At 35.8% G+C, this 18,672-nt stretch overlaps 3 protein-coding genes across 3 annotated transcripts; 1 reads left to right on the forward strand and 2 right to left on the reverse strand.

Moving 5' to 3' along the window:
* Positions 1-826: 826 nt before the first annotated feature.
* On the forward strand, positions 827-2,992 carry LOC148311024 (uncharacterized). Its single transcript, XM_088257354.1, has 3 exons — positions 827-1,098; positions 1,305-1,611; positions 1,739-2,992. The coding sequence occupies exons 2-3, from the start codon at positions 1,320-1,322 to the stop codon at positions 2,725-2,727; spliced, it is 1,281 nt and encodes a 426-aa protein (XP_088113480.1). The 5' UTR covers positions 827-1,098; positions 1,305-1,319; the 3' UTR covers positions 2,728-2,992.
* A 1,641-nt stretch (positions 2,993-4,633) lies between these two features.
* On the reverse strand, positions 4,634-11,213 carry LOC148311025 (uncharacterized). The gene is made up of 3 exons (XM_088257362.1): positions 11,172-11,213; positions 10,239-10,608; positions 4,634-8,741 (listed from the first exon to the last, which is right to left on the reverse strand). Exons 2-3 carry the CDS (start codon positions 10,561-10,563, stop codon positions 7,918-7,920), a joined length of 1,149 nt encoding a protein of 382 aa, XP_088113488.1. The 5' UTR covers positions 10,564-10,608; positions 11,172-11,213; the 3' UTR covers positions 4,634-7,917.
* A 723-nt stretch (positions 11,214-11,936) lies between these two features.
* Positions 11,937-18,672, reverse strand: LOC148311026 (isochorismatase domain-containing protein 2-like). Its single transcript, XM_088257363.1, has 4 exons — positions 18,164-18,672; positions 16,581-16,790; positions 14,151-14,267; positions 11,937-13,173 (listed from the first exon to the last, which is right to left on the reverse strand). Exons 1-4 carry the CDS (start codon positions 18,299-18,301, stop codon positions 13,009-13,011), a joined length of 630 nt encoding a protein of 209 aa, XP_088113489.1. The 5' UTR covers positions 18,302-18,672; the 3' UTR covers positions 11,937-13,008.

Raw genomic sequence — 18,672 nt, forward strand, 5'->3', positions numbered from 1 at the left:
TCCATGAAAAAGTACTTACTCAAAACTGGTTAACGTACTAGGGTTAATTATATGGCATGAAAGTATAGTGTTTTTAATTGGTTGTGATTGGTGGCCTGGAAGGAAAGAGAGGGACAGGAAGACCCTTCACACGATGGACCAATCAAGTTAACCTTTCCCTTACAGCGCTTTATATTATAATACTTTTATGTAGCACGTTATCATATTACGAAGGAATACAAAATTTCTGAGCCCGCATCTTTTATATTTTTTATTAATATTCTCATTTTTAAAGTCAAGTTGTAGTAAATACATATGACAGGGAGGGGAAAGTTAAGACAGCAGCATACCTCGGTGGTTGAACCACCAACTGGAGAAGAATCATTGCTTCGACAGGGGTCACAACCCTCAGTAATGAGGACTTAGACGGAGAAGAATTCAAAATGTCATCCACAACTCAACTAGGGCTTTTTATTTGTACTGCGATTCAGGTTATTAATTATATAAATGATGTTCTAAGGAGTAGAGTGAGTGTACGAGACTATAAAAGACATTACTGCTCCACTGGAAAGGATATAGACGGCTTCAGAAACATCGCAAACTATTTTCCAACTGGCAAATGTTAATTAATTCAGTAATTTTGTTTGAGCCATTCTTAAGAGTGAAAGTAAAGCAATTAAAATACCTGCAATAATTTAGTCTGTGGCTCGTTTAAATGGTTTTTAGTGAGTTTCTTTTCACTTTGGGGTCATCCAAAGGCAGTTAGACCTAGACGCTGCTTATCGATGTCTACATACGTGATATTGTCTATGAATAGTTTACTGTCTATGTTCTCTTGTTGGTGATCTCGTGGGTCCTGTGCGTGGGATAATTATTGTAGTAATTACACATTTAATGAAAAGTGAACAAATGTTATAACATATTTTATTCAAGGCAACTTTACTTTTGTCGTCATAATAAGTGATGTTGTTACAACTTAGTGAATTCACCTTTTTGGGGAGAATTAATTTTATCTGTTGTAGCTGTCAAAATTGAATCCATAGTTAACGTCCTCACATTGCCAAATGCATAGACAATAACAATATTTATCTAATTTATATATCAATTTCTGTATCAAAGGTGCTTAACTTTTTGATTATTTACTATATATCTTACATTATTTACTTTATACGACTTAATTATAATCAGGGTAGGGCAGTTTTTCTACCTATACAGAATGCACGCATCTGCTTTCAGAGCACTTACGCACGTGTTTAATTAAGTTTTGTAGTTTGCTTTGCGGATGTAGGTAATAATAATTTTTTTTCTTCTTAATACACCGCTAGAAAATTGCAAAACCGATGGAGCACACATCAGATCGTGTCCATGCTAAACAAGGAGACGTCGAAAAGGATAGTTCACGACAGAATGCCGACTTGTCATACTCTAGAATTATGTACCCAGCAAATTTTACTATCAAGGAGGAACCAAGAAGTGACGATGATATTCTCCATACTGAGTCGCCAGATGTACCTGAGATCAGTACAGACATAAGGACTAGCGATGACGTGATGTTTTCTGAGATAGATATTGATCAACCTGACATCAAACAGGAATGCATAGAATCCTCGAACAGAGTTGAAGTTGACAATAGTGAGTTACACTCTACAGTATGAATTGAACATTAAAATAATCCGCTTTGTCTTATCATCATTTATGAAAGCAATTTTAATTTTACTTTTATGTTAAGTTCACTAAAGTTTGATTGTTTTGTTTTCAGAACTGATTAAAAATGCAATAAAACGCTTATGTTCAGAGAATACTAGTAATTCTTCAAATAGTCTCGGGAAAATGAAATCATCACCCTCAAACAAACAAAATATAGAGTTACATAAAACATCAGTTCATACTGGGAACAAACGATTCTCTTGTACAGAATGCGAATATAAATGTTTTCAAAAAGGAGATTTAAATAGACACAAGTTAACTCACACTGGTGAAAAACCGTTCTCTTGTTTAGAGTGTGAATATAAATGTTTGCGGAAAAGCAGTTTAATAACACACATGTTCTCTCATACTGGTGAGAAGCTATTCTCTTGTTCAGAATGTGATTTAAAGTATTCAGATAAAAGGAGTTTAAGGAGGCACATGTTAATTCATTCTGGTGAGAAACCATACTCTTGTTTAGAGTGTGAATACCAATGTGTAGATAAGTGTAATTTAAAGAGACACATGTTATCTCATAAAGGTGAGAAGCTACTATCTTGTTCAGAGTGTGATCAAAAATTTATAATGAAACAGAATTTAAAGAATCATATGCTAACTCATACTGGCGAGAAACCATTTTCATGTGCTCTTTGTAGTTTTAAATGTTCGCGTAATGGGAATTTGAAAATACACATGCTAACTCACACTGGCGAGAAACCGTTCTCATGCACAAGCTGTAGTTTTAGATGTTCGCGTAAAGGGAATTTGAAAATACACATGCTAACTCACACTGGTGAGAAACCTTTCTCGTGTACAGATTGTGACTATCGGTGTTCAGAGAAAGGAACATTGAAAAGACACATGTTAATTCATACTGGTGAAAAACCGTTTTCATGTACAGTTTGTGGTTTTATATGTGCACTGAAAAGTTCATTGACGATTCACATGTTAACTCACACAGGTGAGAAACCGTACTCGTGCACAATTTGTAACTTTAGATGTACACAGAAAAAGAATTTGAAGACACATATTTTAACTCATGCTCGTGAGAAGTCATCCTAATGCACAATTTGTGAATAAAAATGTTCAAAGGTATGCACTGTGAGTGCGGGTTAGTAGCGTTCAGCTATTTTCCCTATTGGATAGAGTTGTTACTTTCATTTCGCTAAATTTACTCTTTTAGAACGTTTATAAATGTTTACGGAAAGAAAAGTTATTCATTTATACTGTGAGACATTCATATATACTGTTGAGAAACCTTTCACTTGTTCAGACTGTAAGTGTAGATGTTTGGCGAAATGGAATTAAAATTTAAACTTGTAAGAAACCATTTGCTTATTCAAAGCTTGGGTAGAATAAAATGTTGAAAGGCTTCAGAAGCAGGAAAAAGATATTAAGGTAATCCCTTTCCCCGTGTCCTACCCTCATTCAGATTAAAATCATCATTTTAATTACTGTCCAACTATCCATTTTTTGTCTGATGCAGAAATATATTCATTATTATTATTTATTTTAAATAGTTCATACGAAAGAAAGGATGAATTTATAATTCGTTTAAGACATGCGTCGTGTCGTAGGTGGGATACACGCTCGACTTTGAAACTGGCATCGCAGGTCGATTCCCTCTAATCACAAATTCTAGTTATATTCAACTTCTATTGGTCTGGTTGTTCGTGGTGTGTTTTTCTTCAGTCAAATTCTTAAGATCAATATGGCCGGAGCATACTTAAGACTGTGAATGCAATAGACAAATTGTCTGAGTCCATCAGGACAGGATAGGATCGGAAGGACTGAAGGCAGAACTTATTGCAAATGAGAGCAATAGAGCAACACAAAGTGACAGTTTTTCCACTTAGAAAAGTATTCTATAGTGTCTTTTATATGTTTGTGTTGGGGAAAAGGGAAGACCATCAAACCAAATTCAACTATTCATTAATATTTATTATTATTTATTATATTAGATACCGAACTACTCACCCTGCAGATGAAATGTCTCGACTTGATGATTAGGTCGTATTTTATGTTCTTACAAACTGATGTGAGTCTTTACTTAGACAGGCTCGATTCTATTATCACCGATCGTGTATAAATATATATATATATATATATATATATATATATATATATATATATATATATATATATATATATATATATGGGTTAGGTCAGGCATGTTATGTAAGGTTAGGTTAAGTTGTGACATGTCGGGAATCGGGCTATGCAAAAACTTTTTTGCAATTTATCCTCTTACCATTCTGTTGGCCACCTGAACGAGGGTGTCGAAGTTGGCGATGGACTTCCTAAAGGTCTCCTGGATGTCACAAGCCAGGAAGGCCGTCCTGGACACGTCCAGGAAGCCGAGCTTCCTCAAGTTAACAGCCGCCATCATATATATTGAGGTATCTCTACATGAGAGAGTACGGCTATTATCCTTGGCTCTACCCGACCCAGTTTCGACCTAGTTTAGAGACTTAGAAGGAATGTGTATTTGATTACGCATTTTTATCGATTGTTGCGCGGTATGATCGATAATCCTGAAATTATTCGGAGCATTGGTCTGTAGGTTCGCGATAGTTACCTAAGACAGCGTCGGCATAGATTGTTTCACATTCCTATACACAGGACCAACTTGCCATGGTTATGCCTGTAGGAAGAGCTACCGCTATGTTGAACAATATCACATTGGATATTGATCTGTTCCATGTGTCCGAAGGAGTTTTCCGAAGCGGGATTCTTCTACACCTTTAAGTCTTCTTGCTTACTTTTAATATATACGCCTTGAAGAATATTGTTTGTTATGTATGTATTATTTTTTTATTGAATAAATTGAATTGAATTGAATAAATAAATATATATATATATATATATATATATATATATATATATATATATATATATATATATATATATATATATATATATATACAATGTTGAATAAAGCATCTGCTTTCCAATTGAATCCACTAACGATAGAGCTTTCGGAAGCCTCTAAAGGTGGCGATTGACCGGAGCGTTTCGTCGGGATGGTGATGGATGGAGCACTCGGAATGCTGTACTGACTGTACGAATGCTCGCATCGTAACGTGTTACATTACGACGAAATGACTCCGATCAGTCCCCCCACCTCAAAAGTTATACCAATAGCAATACCTCCTTCCAACTCTGGCCTTCTCTACCATCAGTTGTTTCACGGCGTTGTCTTTGAATTGTAACTTGCTCAGATTTACTTGAAGTCTCTATTAAAATCAAATATTAATAAATTATAATGCAAGTACGCGTGTTTTTAATGAATATTTAAGAACCACTCCAAAAATAATTATTATGCTGAAAAGATGAAATGTCACTTGCGTTTAGTGTTCATGAGTTCACAGAGCATATTTTTCCACCAAGCACAGCTGTTTTCAGCATAAAACTAAAAATATTTATCAGTAGGTCCACAATGTTCGATTTTAGAGTTAAAACATTATACTCGTATCATATATGTCTCATTAATGAAAAAAAATAATATGTAAGTAAAAAGTATTTTCATTTCTGGATGACAAAGCTTTAGTTTTAGGAAATGAAAATCCCTTAGAAGCAAAAGATTATAATCAGCTTTTAAAATGGGCACATGATTTTGAACTCTTGATGAAATACAATACAAAGAAAACTAAATGTATGTATATTAGATCAGCACACTTTGCCAACAAATTCGTGCTACCTAATATTATAGCAAATTATTCTGACTGTTTCCACACAAAAAAAAACAAAAACAACAAAAATGAAATTGTGAGAAAATAGAATTTGTTGACGATTATAGATATTTAGGAAATGCAAAGATAGTCATTATAAATGGGATTCTGATGTTGTAAAACTTGATGATCGTCTGCGGGCTCTTGTGAATACTAGTTGTCCTTTATCCTGCCTAAACCTACTCTAAATATTATCTATTCTTACCCATCACTTATTCAAGCTGGAATAAAAAAGTTATTATTTTTATTATAACACAAAATTGGTAAGTCATATCAAGTCAAGTCACTTCCAGTACATGGATATCAAAGTCGGGTTGTGTTCCCGTGGTTAATGTCACGAAATCTTGAGTCAGAGTTTCTCGGTTCGAATCCACTCTACCACGGTTCGATATCTATTTCTAATAATGAGCCGCTTAGACTCAGAAATAGTATGAAATTGAAATATTTTTGTAAATAATGAAAACACTCTTATTCTTTATTAAATTAAAAAAAAAGTTGAGCAACAAACTAGTAAAAAGTAAAAAAATTATCTTATATATATTATTATTACTATGATATCCTCTTCACCCACAACGAAGGGTTGATGGTCCCAAAAGTGAACAATAAATATGGAGAAGTAGAAAACTTCCGTACGTAGTTCCAAACATTTTAATTCGATGCCGGCATAGAGCAAACTAAAATATGGACCAAAGGCACTGGAATTAGTAAATGATTTCTTAATTATTTATTATAAACTTTTGTTAATGCTGTGAAATTGTAAAGTAATTTGTATTTTTTTCTTTCTGTTTGTGTGTATTAAAATAGGTAAAAAGAAATAAGTTTGTAAAAAGAACTCCACCGATAAGACAAGTTTTATTCTTTGAACACCATAAAGTACAACATTGAATGTTTACGTTTAGTTTTAAAGATTATGTCGGGCAGATGGCGTCCATTATTCTGAATGCACTGCAGGTTTTCTCAACTCTCTACAGCATATCCACTGGTATGTTGACAACAACTTGACGAATATTGTTCTTCAAATGATTGAGGGTCTTATAACGATCTTCGTAGACCGTTATATCCCCACAAAAAGAAGTCGCAGGGGGGCTAAAACAGGCGACCGTACCGGCCACTGCAGTTCGCCCCTCGAGGAGATGAACCGTTCTGGAAAGTGTTGCCGCAAAACAGTAATTGATAGTCCGGTGGAACCATACTTGTCCCACACCCATTTATTTATTCAAGTCCTGGCAAGAAAAACTCTTATTGAATTCATATTGACATAACGGTCTCAAGTCACAGAGACTGCCCAGTCATCTTTAAAAAAAAACACGGACCAATTATTCCAACTTGCGACATCGCACACCAAAAAGTGACACGTTGCGAGTGTAAGGGACGTTGATGAAGTTGTCTAGGGCCATCATGGCTCCAATAACTAATGTTTTGCTTATTTACATCCCGAAACATGGTAGTGATTCTCATCACCGAAGAAAACTATAGCGTCCTGGGAAATTTTGAGTAGCGCCTCACATGCATTTTCAACAAAATCACGTGGATTGAGATCCTGTACCATTGCTAATTTGAGTTTGTGATGACGACTAAACTGAGATGAGTTTAGCCTAAACTGACCATTTATTTTTGTCCTCAAAACGGGATATTTACCAATTTTTACGAAATAGTATGTATATTCAAGAAAACACGTTTTTTCATAGTTTTTATGTATTAATAAAAAAATGGAATGTTGATAAAGAAAATAAGAGGAATAAATAACATAAATGTGAAAAAAATATGTTGTTATTATTTATATAGAGTCGGCGATCTTTATAAATAAGTAAGTCTGCACATGACTCACCAGCCACCTGCTGTAGCCATATGCACCGAAATCAACACCTTGATTTCGGTGCACATAGGATTTCACAGGATTTGTTCAGCAAAGTTATATGAAACGGCTGTACTACAAACTATCGTCAATTTTTTGCACTTTTTTTAAAAATTGCTACTGTGTGTTGCTCTTTTTTTAAGCGGGACATTAAGACGTCACGAAACTTTACTCGGGGACAAAGGGACAGGCTATCTAAAAACGGGACGGTCCCATTCAAAACGGGACGTATGGTCACTTTAGATTAGCCCCACCCGCCTCAGAGCAGCGCTCGCTCAGGACCGCCAACTCAAATAAGCTTGCCCCACATTGTACATTGTTTTTGAAAATCCATTGTAGTCTGAAGAATAATGAGTATCAAAATCAAAGTTTTAATACGTAAGTATTTATTTAGTACCTCGAAATTTACTTAACAAGACAACCGTTTCTCCCCCGTGTGAATCAATATGTATTTCGTTACTATCTTTCTTTGAACATTAACAACGACACTCTGAACAAGAGAATCATTATTGCCTGTATGAGTTGACATATTTGCTTTATTTTCTCTTTGTTGGTCATTTATAATCTCACTCTGAACGTGGAGTGGTATCTCACCAGTACACGAAAGCATATATTCCTCGCTTTAAAGAGTTTACATTTATAATCGCACTATATATAAAATACCCATTAAATGCCATTTTCGTGAATGACGGGTGATGGTTTCTCATCAGTGTGAGTTAAAATGTGTTTCTTCAAAATCTCTTTCCGTGAACATCTATAATCACATTCTAAACAAGAGAATGGTTTCTCAGCATTATGAGTTAAAATGTGTAACTTTAAACTATTTTTCCATGAACACTTATAATCACACACTGAACAAGAGAAGGGTCTTTCACCAGTGTGAGTTAACATGTGATTCTTTAAAACCGATTTCCGTCGACATTTATAATCACACTCTGTACAAGAGAATGGTTTTTCACCATTGTGAGTTGCCATGTGATCCTTTAAATGGCTTTTATATGAATATTTAAAATCACACTCTGAACAAGAGAAGGGTTTCATACCAGTGTGAGTAAAAATGTGCATCTTTAAGGCAGATTTACACGAGCATTTATAATCACACTCCGAACAAGAGAAAGGTTTCTCACCGGTGTGAATTAACATGTGTGTCTTTAAATTCCCTTTATGTAAACATTTATAATCACACTCTGAACAAGAGAAGGGTTTTTCACCAGTGTGAATTTTTATGTGCCTCTTTAAATTCTGTTCCCGTGAAAATTTATAACCACACTCTGAACAGGAGAAGGGTTTTTCACCAGTGTGTGTTAACACGTGTCGCTTAAAATCCCATTTCCGTAAAGATTTAAAATCACATTCTGAACAAGAGAATGGTTTCATCCTTGTATTTACTGACGTATTACGTAACCCTTTATTTTTTTTCATTGAGAACCTTGTTGTCATTTCCCCGCGACCGTGAGAATTAAAATTCTTAGTCTTCTCTGAACATAAACCTAAAAGCAAAAAAAATAATTATTGACCAAAACTAAACAGTAAAATAAAACAATAAATTTATTTCAAATCTAGACCACCATTAAATAAATAATCAAGTTATTACTGAGGTGCTCTATGCACCATTTGTATGTGGAAGGACGTACAGAATTTTTTTGGGGTCGAAAATAATGTTGACTTAAACTAGCATTCACTCATAAGGATACGGTCAACATTTTCCCCTAACACAATTCCTTTTAAGGTGGGGACTAGCCCGGAGCATTTCATCGTAACGTCAGCGTCGCTCGCGGCGAGCATCCGACTTCGGATGGAGCACTCGGAACGCTGAACTGACGAATTCTCACATAGTAACGTGTTACGTTACGACGAAATGACTCCGGTCAGTCTCCACCCTTACACAATTAAAATTACTAACATAAGATCAAAAGTTCCAATAAACTGCGTTTAAATCAGTTTGCCATCGGATTCTTAGTATATGGTTTAATATATGTATATATGTATATATGTATATATATATATATATATATATATATATATATATATATATATATATATATATATATATATATATATATATATATATATATATATATATATATATATATATATATATATATATATATATATATATATATATATATATATATATATATATATATATATATATATATATATATATATATATATATATATATATATATATATATATATATGTATGTATATATATATTTTTTTTTATGAGTATGAAAGAGGAATTCTGGTTATTATTTCACTCTATTCATAAGTTGGTATTTGTGTAGCATTATGTTACATTTAAATCTGAGGGTGGTACCTACCCTCGCCCGGCAATAGGAAATGGACCACATGGTGAGTTAGGCGGATCGGGAAGAAGGCATGAATCCACCCTAACGGAGAGAAGACGATAAAACGCGATACTTGGGCTTCACACTGGTCATTCGCATTCCGAAGTGAACAAATTACGAATTCGGAATTCAGCGGTTGAAGTTTAAGTATGAGCAATTACCGGTCGAGCGGGGAGTCATTCGGACTCGAGGACTTGAGGAGTGTGAGTCAACATGACATTGGAGAAAATAACCAGGCAGTTGGACGAGAAATTAAAAGTTACTTCGATAGGAGTGTCCCATAGTCGAGCTGGGAGTCATTTAGATTCAAGAGAGCGGCTTAGTTTTTTTTTTAATTGGCTTTATAAAGTAGGGGCTCTAGCAATGAAATGCGATACGCACGGCATCGCCCTCTAAAGCCGCGTCATAAATGTGGAGATTAGTCTAGTATATTAGCATAGTTGGGTAGACGCTCGGCTGCGAAATTGGCATCGCGGGTACGATACCCGCCAATTGCAAAATAAATCAAAAAGAATTTTCAGTCGAGACCGTCCAGACGGACGTTTGTCCAGACCAATTGAAAGGTTAATCAACTTGCAGAAAAGATTCTAAAAAGTAGCTAGTGCGGGTTATAAAAAACTACAAAGTGTTACTTACTAGATTCAGCTTCAAGTCTGCTAGAGGATTCCACGCATTCTTGTTTTATGTCAGGATGATCAATATCTATCTTTGTGAGAGTAACGATATCGCTAGATTTTAATTTGTATTGCAGATCAGTAGCAGTCCCCGGTACAGCTGATTCATCGTTCAGGTATTCCTCAGTACTAAGAGTATCATCATCACTTCCTGGTTCCTCCTTGATTATAAGATTATGTGGTTTAATAATCCTGGAGTAAGACGAGTTCCCTTCTCCAGCAGAGAGGAGAGTATCCTCTTCTTCATTTCCCGGTTCAGCCTTAACAGGAACTAATGTTTGCTCCATCTGTTTTCAATCTTCTAATCAAGTTTTGAAAAAGATTCGGTTATCCTGCAAATTGAAAATCTGAATTAAATTTTAAAAAGGATATGATAATCTACTCGTGGCATACGAATCGCATAAGGAAGGTTAGTAGGCCTACCCTACCTGACTAGTATTTTTTTTAATAAATAATAGATCATGCATATTGACGATCCAGCTTATGATATACGTTTTTTCTCAATTAACGCCGTTTATGAAGATTATTCCACAAATACTAAAATATTTCGTTGATAATAGAGATGAAGAAGTGTATTAAGATGGTCTGGGTATTGAAGTGATCACCTTCACTGTATTACGTTCCCACCTCTGTTTGACAACAATATTACTTAAATTTCGAAAGGTGTATGCATGTTGCTAGTGAAAACATACGTGTACAACGATTTTTCAAAATTAAGCGACATCTTTGCTTAAAATGAGCAACATTACTTTTACAATTTTGACAAAAAATTGTCCTTACTAAGGAAGATTAATTTAAAGGAACCTAAAACACTTATTGTTTCTAACACACTAGTTTTCTAAGATGAAATATATGGTAATTATTATTATTAAATTTTAAATATCTTAATAATTACCTTGAGGCATACGCATGACGTTACGGATGGAAATACATAGACAATTATTGTATTAACATAGTACGATTCATAGACAATATCGCGACATTCAGTACAAAGGAACGTCTAAGTACCTACTTAATTAAATCTTTCGGCCGAAATCTTAAGTTCTGCACTAACTATTAATTTTATTTAAGGGTATTTTCTAGGCGATAAATTTTAAGTGTGAAAAACACCCCTTGAGACGGATTCTGATACCTCCCAAATATTACAGTATTTTGGTTTGATTCTTTGACTTTGATCGCATTCGGTTTGATCGCATTGACACAGATGTCAATGTCAGGCTGGTTAGTCACAAGCCCTGTAAATACCAAGACTTTTTTATAAATGTTGAGTTGTCAAAAAAAGGTAAAAATAACTCCAATTAGTGGAGAAAACCCAGATTTGTGAACAAGTATTTGAACACACTCAAAATGTTGTAAATAAAAATACAAATTATTTTTTGACATCTCACTAAAGATGAAGTCTGGGCATTTACGGGGCTGACGACCGTCATAGGCTGGTTTAAGTGATCACTTTACGCACGTGTAACATTCACCAATTCTACCCATTATTGACAACCACACTACTCAAATTCTTGGAAGTACTATAAATATATATGAACCAATTTTTAAACATTGTTCTTGAATCACTAGAACTTCACTAGGGACATCTATTGGTGAGATGAAAAGAAGCTATTTATTAAGCATAAACTCTTTTATTAGTATAAGAGGTTCGAATCCTGGATTCTTCTTCGTCTTTGATGAGATGTCATAAAATAATATGAAAAATAACTCCTGCAATTAGAGATAATTCAGATTTGGACACACTCAAAATGTTGTAAATAAAAATACACTCTACACATGTAACATGCAATTTATTTGATTAACATAATATGTTTTAATATAATTAATTTGAATAATATGATTAACACAATATGTTTTAACATAATTTGTCCGCCTCCGTAGTGTAATGGTCAGCACGCTCGGCTACCGAGCTGGAGGTCCCGGGTTCGATTCCCAGGGGGGGTCAAATAAATATAACTGATTTTTTCACTGTAATATTTATTTAATATTACCCTGGACTGGTACCTGCAGCGGAGGGCTGAGCACCTTTCCTTCATGTGTAAATGATCAAGATAACACTGCGTTTATATGAAGCAGTGCCCTATGCACCATTGGGGTGCGGATAAGGGTTTTATTATTTTATTATTATTAACATAATATGAGTCACATTATCCTCATTTGTGATGAGGGATCAGAGGTCAATTGGCACAAATTAAAAAAATTCGTAATTGGGTTTATGGCGCAGAAAAACGAATCGGCTCAAAGGTTCAATGAGTAGTCTCATATGACTCAATCCTTACAACAACGTCATATATCAAAAATTGTAAATTTTCAGTTATGCATGTTTTCGGAATGCCCAGAAAATGTACTATATCCTAGCAAAAGCGGCACATTTTTAACTTAATATTTACCCGCTACAGGGCAGAAAGTGTTGTTTGCATTTTGAAGAAAAGGTATTGTTTAATTATTTTTCAAATGGAGATAAAACATTCAGGTTTTACCTAAAAAGATCTGTTGCACAATAAAAAAATTTATAAGTAGCTTGATATATTTTTTAAATACATTGTATTATACTTTTAAACTTTAAAAATACTCCTGAAAAATCAAGTTTTTTGATATATGACGTTGAAAGGAGTGAGCGATATGTAGACCTGTTGAAGCTCTAGCGGATCCATTATTCATCTTCTTCTTCTCCTCATAATCCTTGTTTGTTTGATATTGAACAAATTGTAACGGGTGACGGGGATTTTTGTTTATAATTTGGATAGAATAGGTTGTTTTTCTGGGTTTGAGGGGTCAACGATAGGTTCTCTGACAAGTCTAGATATTTCCTTAAACTGTGGATGGTTTTTGTCCTTCATCAGCTTGAATAACACACTCTCGGATGTGGTCACGTGGCACCCCATGTCACGCATTCGCTGCGAACAAATAATGCTACATAAGAGAAGGTTCAAGAGTTTGCACATTCCTGATTTCTTCATTCCCAAAACCGGCATACAGTCCTAGTTTATAGTCATACATGCTGTGTACGCTTTTAATCCTACTCCCCCGTGTGGTTTTTCCAGGGTATGCTTGGCTACAATAGTTTAGAGACTAGAAGTAATGTTTATTTGATTACGCATTTTTATCCATTGTTGCGCGGTATATTTAATTTTTTGACATCTCATCAAAGGTGAAGAAGAATATGGAAGTCTGTGCAATTACGGGGCTGACGACCGGCATAAGCTCTATATATATGATCCAATTTCGAAACATTGTACTAGAATCACTAGAATTTTCACTAGTGACATCTATTGGTGAGATGAAGAAGCTTTTTTGTTGAGCAGAAACTCCCACCATAGGTAGGTTTAAATGATCACTTTACACACGTGTAACATTCGCCAATTCTACCCATTATTGACAACCACACTACTCAAATTCTTGGAAGTTCTATATATATGAACCAATTTCGAAACATTGTTTTTGAATCACTAAAACTTCACTAGAGACATCTATTGGTGAGATGAAAAAAGTGGTGTGGTGTCAATAATGGGTAGAATTGGTGAATGTTACACGTGTGTAAAGTGATCCCTTAATTCAGCCTATGAAGGTCTTCAGCACTGTAATTGCCCAGACTTCCATATTCTTCTTCATCTTTGATGAAATGTCAAAAAATAATACGAAAAAAGTCTAGTTTTTTGAAGATATTAAATAAACTGTTATATTATATGTTTTCGCATTATATTTTAATAATAAATCAATATCAAATAAACTTTGTTTTTTTTTTCATTGGTGTACCTCTGAAATATCTTAATTTGGCAGGTGTTTGGCTGTTCACAGAAAGAGTTTGCGGAACACTGCCCTACCCGGAGCGCCTGGAGCTGCCTGGAGCTGCCTGGAGCTGCGTGCTACATACCTGGAGGGCCGTGGTGCGGTCGGAGGGAGTGCGCGAGACGCACCCGTCAGCCAGAATGTGCACTGCGATATCGTGACTGAGGAAATCCATCGCAGTCTGTTCAACGCAAACGTGCGTCTGAAAATAATAACAGAATAAATGACGTATCTCTAACTAACTAACTAACTAACCATCACGCCGCTTCTCCGAAGGGGTAGGCAGAGAGCACACCACTCTGTCTTTGCAAACATTCTTCGCCTCTTCCACGTTCATGCATCTACTCATACATACCCGCCGATTGTTACGACTCCTAACCTGACCACTTTCAAGTATTTGGCATACCTGATTGTGCCATGTTTTTCTCGGTCTTCCTCTGCTCTTTTTTCCACTTACATTCGCCTCATAAATTTGTTTTACCGTTCTTTCATCACTCATTCGTTCTACATGTCCAAACCATCTCAACACACCTTTCTTAATTTTATCGATAATGCTTATCTCAGCCTTGCATTCCTTTCTTATTTCACTATTCGCACATCTATCATACATCGTTTTGTCGCACATTCTTATGAGAGATGGCATTTCGACTGCATTCAGTCTACTTTCATCCTTCTTTTGCCAACTCCATGTTTCACTTCCATACATTAGAGTTGGAACCAGGACTCCGTAGTGCACTGCCAGTTTAGCTTCCGCTGATAGGTTTTTATTTGCTATAACTGATTTCAGTGCACCATTCACTTTGTTCTCAGCATTCTGTATTGACGCAGCATTGACGTATCTCACTATGTAATATATTGCTGTAATATATTGTCAGTATTTTGAGCCTGCAATCAATTTTCTGAATGTGTGGGGATTGATATTCAAAAATACACTACCTTCAAAAGTTTTCCCCATGGTAGCATGGTGTCTGCCTCCATGGTATAATGGTTAGCGTGTTTAACTACCGTGCTGGAGGTTCCGGCTTTGATTCCCAGGGGATAAAAGTGATTTTTTCTCTCTAATATTTAATCAACATTACCCTGGATTGGTACCTCAGCGGAGGTCTGATCAGCTTTCCTTCATGTGTTAACAAACAAGATAGCACTGCGCTCATATGATGCAGTGCCCTACGCACCATCGGGTGCGGATAAAGGTAAGAGGAAGACATTATTTGCAACATTTCAATCTAATATTACAGTAATAGCAATGCAGGTACAGTACTGTATACTTTATTAACTTTTCAATAGTTTTTTTAACTAAATTAGGTTATTTATAATAATTTACCGAAATATTTTAAGTGTTCTTCAGTCTTGCGTGTTTTCTGAATATTTTCTAATAAATCTTGTTTGGATTAGCATGGCGGGTTCGATTCCCGCCAAGTGCAAAATGAATTCAAGAAAGAGTTATTTTCAATTGGCCTGGGTGTTCGTGATGCATTTTTCACATTTACCTTCCCTATCCTTACTATGAAATGTGACTACATTTTAGAATGCTCTGCACTCCATGGACCGATATGGTCAGCAACGTGAATGAGCTCCAAAGAGCAAGAGCAGGGAGACAAAGAAATAAACAAAAAATACATATATTTCATAGTCTTTTCATTTATTTTAAGCATAAATAAAAAATATGAAATCACGTCCACTGGGCGTGGAGAAATGACACGTCCTAGTGAAAGAGTCGGCGCCCGTTGTACGTTGCGTAATTAAAAAGTGAACTCCCGGGATAGCGGTCTAATGTGCAAAGGCAAATAGCCGCAAGTTAAAAACAGTAGTTTCGAGATAAACGCGTTTATAGTAAACTTAAAATGGTGCTTTTCGCCAATACACGTATAAAATCAATACAATTTTGCGGCTACTTGGAAAATGAATATCTCAGTAAAGGAAAGAGATAGAGCAAAATCTGTGATTGAATATGATTGAGGCCAATTATAAGAATGCTTTGAGCCGTGTTACGCCAAACAGCCGCAACTTGAGTCACGGCTGATTGTCCAGTATCTACACCTCGACCTACGCATTGTGACCGGACCTGAGAATTGGTAATTATTCTCTACTTTTCGCCGCAGGATTTCAGAACTTCTGGGATTTACGCCCCCAGAAGCGAAGCGCTACAGAAGACACGATCAACCCTATCTACAGTTCAAAGTGTGAGGTTTGGCACCCCATATACACATTAGAAGTATCAAAAGACTGATCCCTTGAAATTCTAAAGGTAGGGACTGAAATTCTAAAGGGAGCATTTCGTCATAACGTCGCTCGCGGCGAGCACTCCGACTATGGATGGAGAGCTCGGCTCGCTATACTGACTATACGAGTGCTCGCATAGTAACATGTTACGTTACAACAAAATTGCTCCGGTCAGTCCCCACCATTAGAGGTCAAGATATGAGAAGTATCAAATGACCGGTCCCTTGAAATTCTAAGGAGTGTTTCGAGCGTGAATGCCAAATGGCAAGGCCGTCGGGCTGCGGGGGCTCACCTCGAGCCCGTAGAGCACCACGGCGTCGGGGCGGGCGGGGAAGCGCGCGCGCAGCGCCTCCAGCAGCGCGGGGGTGAGCATGCTGAAGCTGGTCTTGCTGTAGAGCAGCGCGGCGGGGGCGCGGTCCACGCGCGCGCTCGTGGGGCCCAGCCCGCGCGGGTACTGCTCCGACATGTACACCGGCACGCGCAGCAGCGCCGCCGCCGCCGCCTGCAACGCACTAGCCATATGTGGATTTCTAAATCATTTTACACTATACAGTACCTACAAAATTACATTCAATCCAATTTATTAAAAAATTAATAAATACATTACAAACATATCGCTCACTCCTTTCAAGAACGTCATAAATAAAAAACTTGATTTTTCAGGAGAACGTTTTTAAAGTTTAAAAATATGATACAATGTATTAAAAATAAATATCAAGCCACTTATTGAACTTTTTACTGTGCAACAGATCTTTTTAGGTAAAACATGATGGTTTTTTCTCCATTTGAAAAATATTTAGTATATTTAAAAAAATAATTAAACAGTACCTTTTCTTCTCAATGCAAAAACAACACTTTCTGCCCTGTAGCAGGTAAATATTAAGTCAAAAATATGCCTCTTTTGCTGGGATATAGTGCATTTTCTGGGCTTTCCGAAAACATGCACAGCTGAAAAATGACGATTTTTGATTTATGACGTTCTTGAAAGGAGTGAGCAATATGTGATCCGTAACCGGAAACACATTGCGAGACCGAGTAAGAAATACCGACATTCGGAGCATGTGTAAGACGGAGGATATCGTGAGGTGGGGACGACAACGAAGGCGATACTGGAATGATCATGTTAACAGAAGGTCAGATGACATACTTCCACGTATCGCCCTCCAAGGCAACCCTGAAGGACGCAGACCCCCAGGCAGACCTCCGAAAAGATGGAAAGACAGCTGGGAGTCAACATCCCAAGAGCAACATGCGGAGGCACAAACAGATCCCTAGGATCTACAAAAAGAAGAAGAAGAAGAAGATTAAAACAAACATTTAAGGTGTATACATTAAAACATAAATTAAAAAGTAAGCAAGAAGACTCTTGTTAAAGATGTAGAAGAATCCCTTATGGGAATACCCCCTCAGGCACATGGAACGGGTGTTGTTCAGCATATCTTCCTACAGGCATAACCATCGGTGTAAGTGATTTTTCACTAAAATATTTATTCAATATTACCCTGGACTGGTACCATTTATATTATGCAGTGCCCTATGCACCACTGAGGTGCGGATAAGGGTTATATATATATATACATATATATATATATATATATATATATATATATATATATATATATATATATATATATATATATATATATATATATATATATATATATATATATATATATATATATATATATATATATATATATATATATATATATATATATATATATATATATATATATATATATATATATATATATATATATATATATATATATATATATATATATATATATATATATATATATATATATATATATAAACATATGGTTAGGTTAGGTTGTGACATTACGGGAACTTTTGTGCAATTTATCCTCTTACCATTCTGTTGGCCACCTGAACGAGGGTGTCGAAGTTGGCGATGGACTTCCTAAAGGTCTCCTGGATGTCACAGGCCAGGAAGGCCGTCCTGGACACGTCTAGGAAGCCGAGCTTCCTCAAGTTAACGGCCGCCATCATACTGATAATACTTCCAGAATTAAATCACACTGGACTTTCACCTTCCCGATGATATTTTTATTTGACGTTTGACGTTTTTTTATTATCGGTTTTTACTGTTATCACTAGCGATGGACGAACGAATCAAAATAAAATGTCACTCTAATCGACTAATCGTCTATTCTTTCAAATAATTCAGTTCTTTAGAGTTTTTTTGTTTTTTTTTCACTGATTCTACATTTAATTGTTCCTGATAGGAGGTGTTTAGTCAATTGTTGCCAAATTTCGGTGAGATTTTAATTTATTTTGAATCGTATTGAATTATTCAGATGACTAATTTTTGACAGTTTAAATTTAGATCATTGGTCCATCACTAGCGACCATAGACTAGC

Source organism: Brachycentrus maculatus, unplaced genomic scaffold (assembly GCF_059751285.1).
Source record: "Brachycentrus maculatus isolate JH-2025_06_01 unplaced genomic scaffold, ASM5975128v1 h1tg000080l, whole genome shotgun sequence".
Classification (NCBI taxonomy): domain Eukaryota; kingdom Metazoa; phylum Arthropoda; class Insecta; order Trichoptera; family Brachycentridae; genus Brachycentrus; species Brachycentrus maculatus.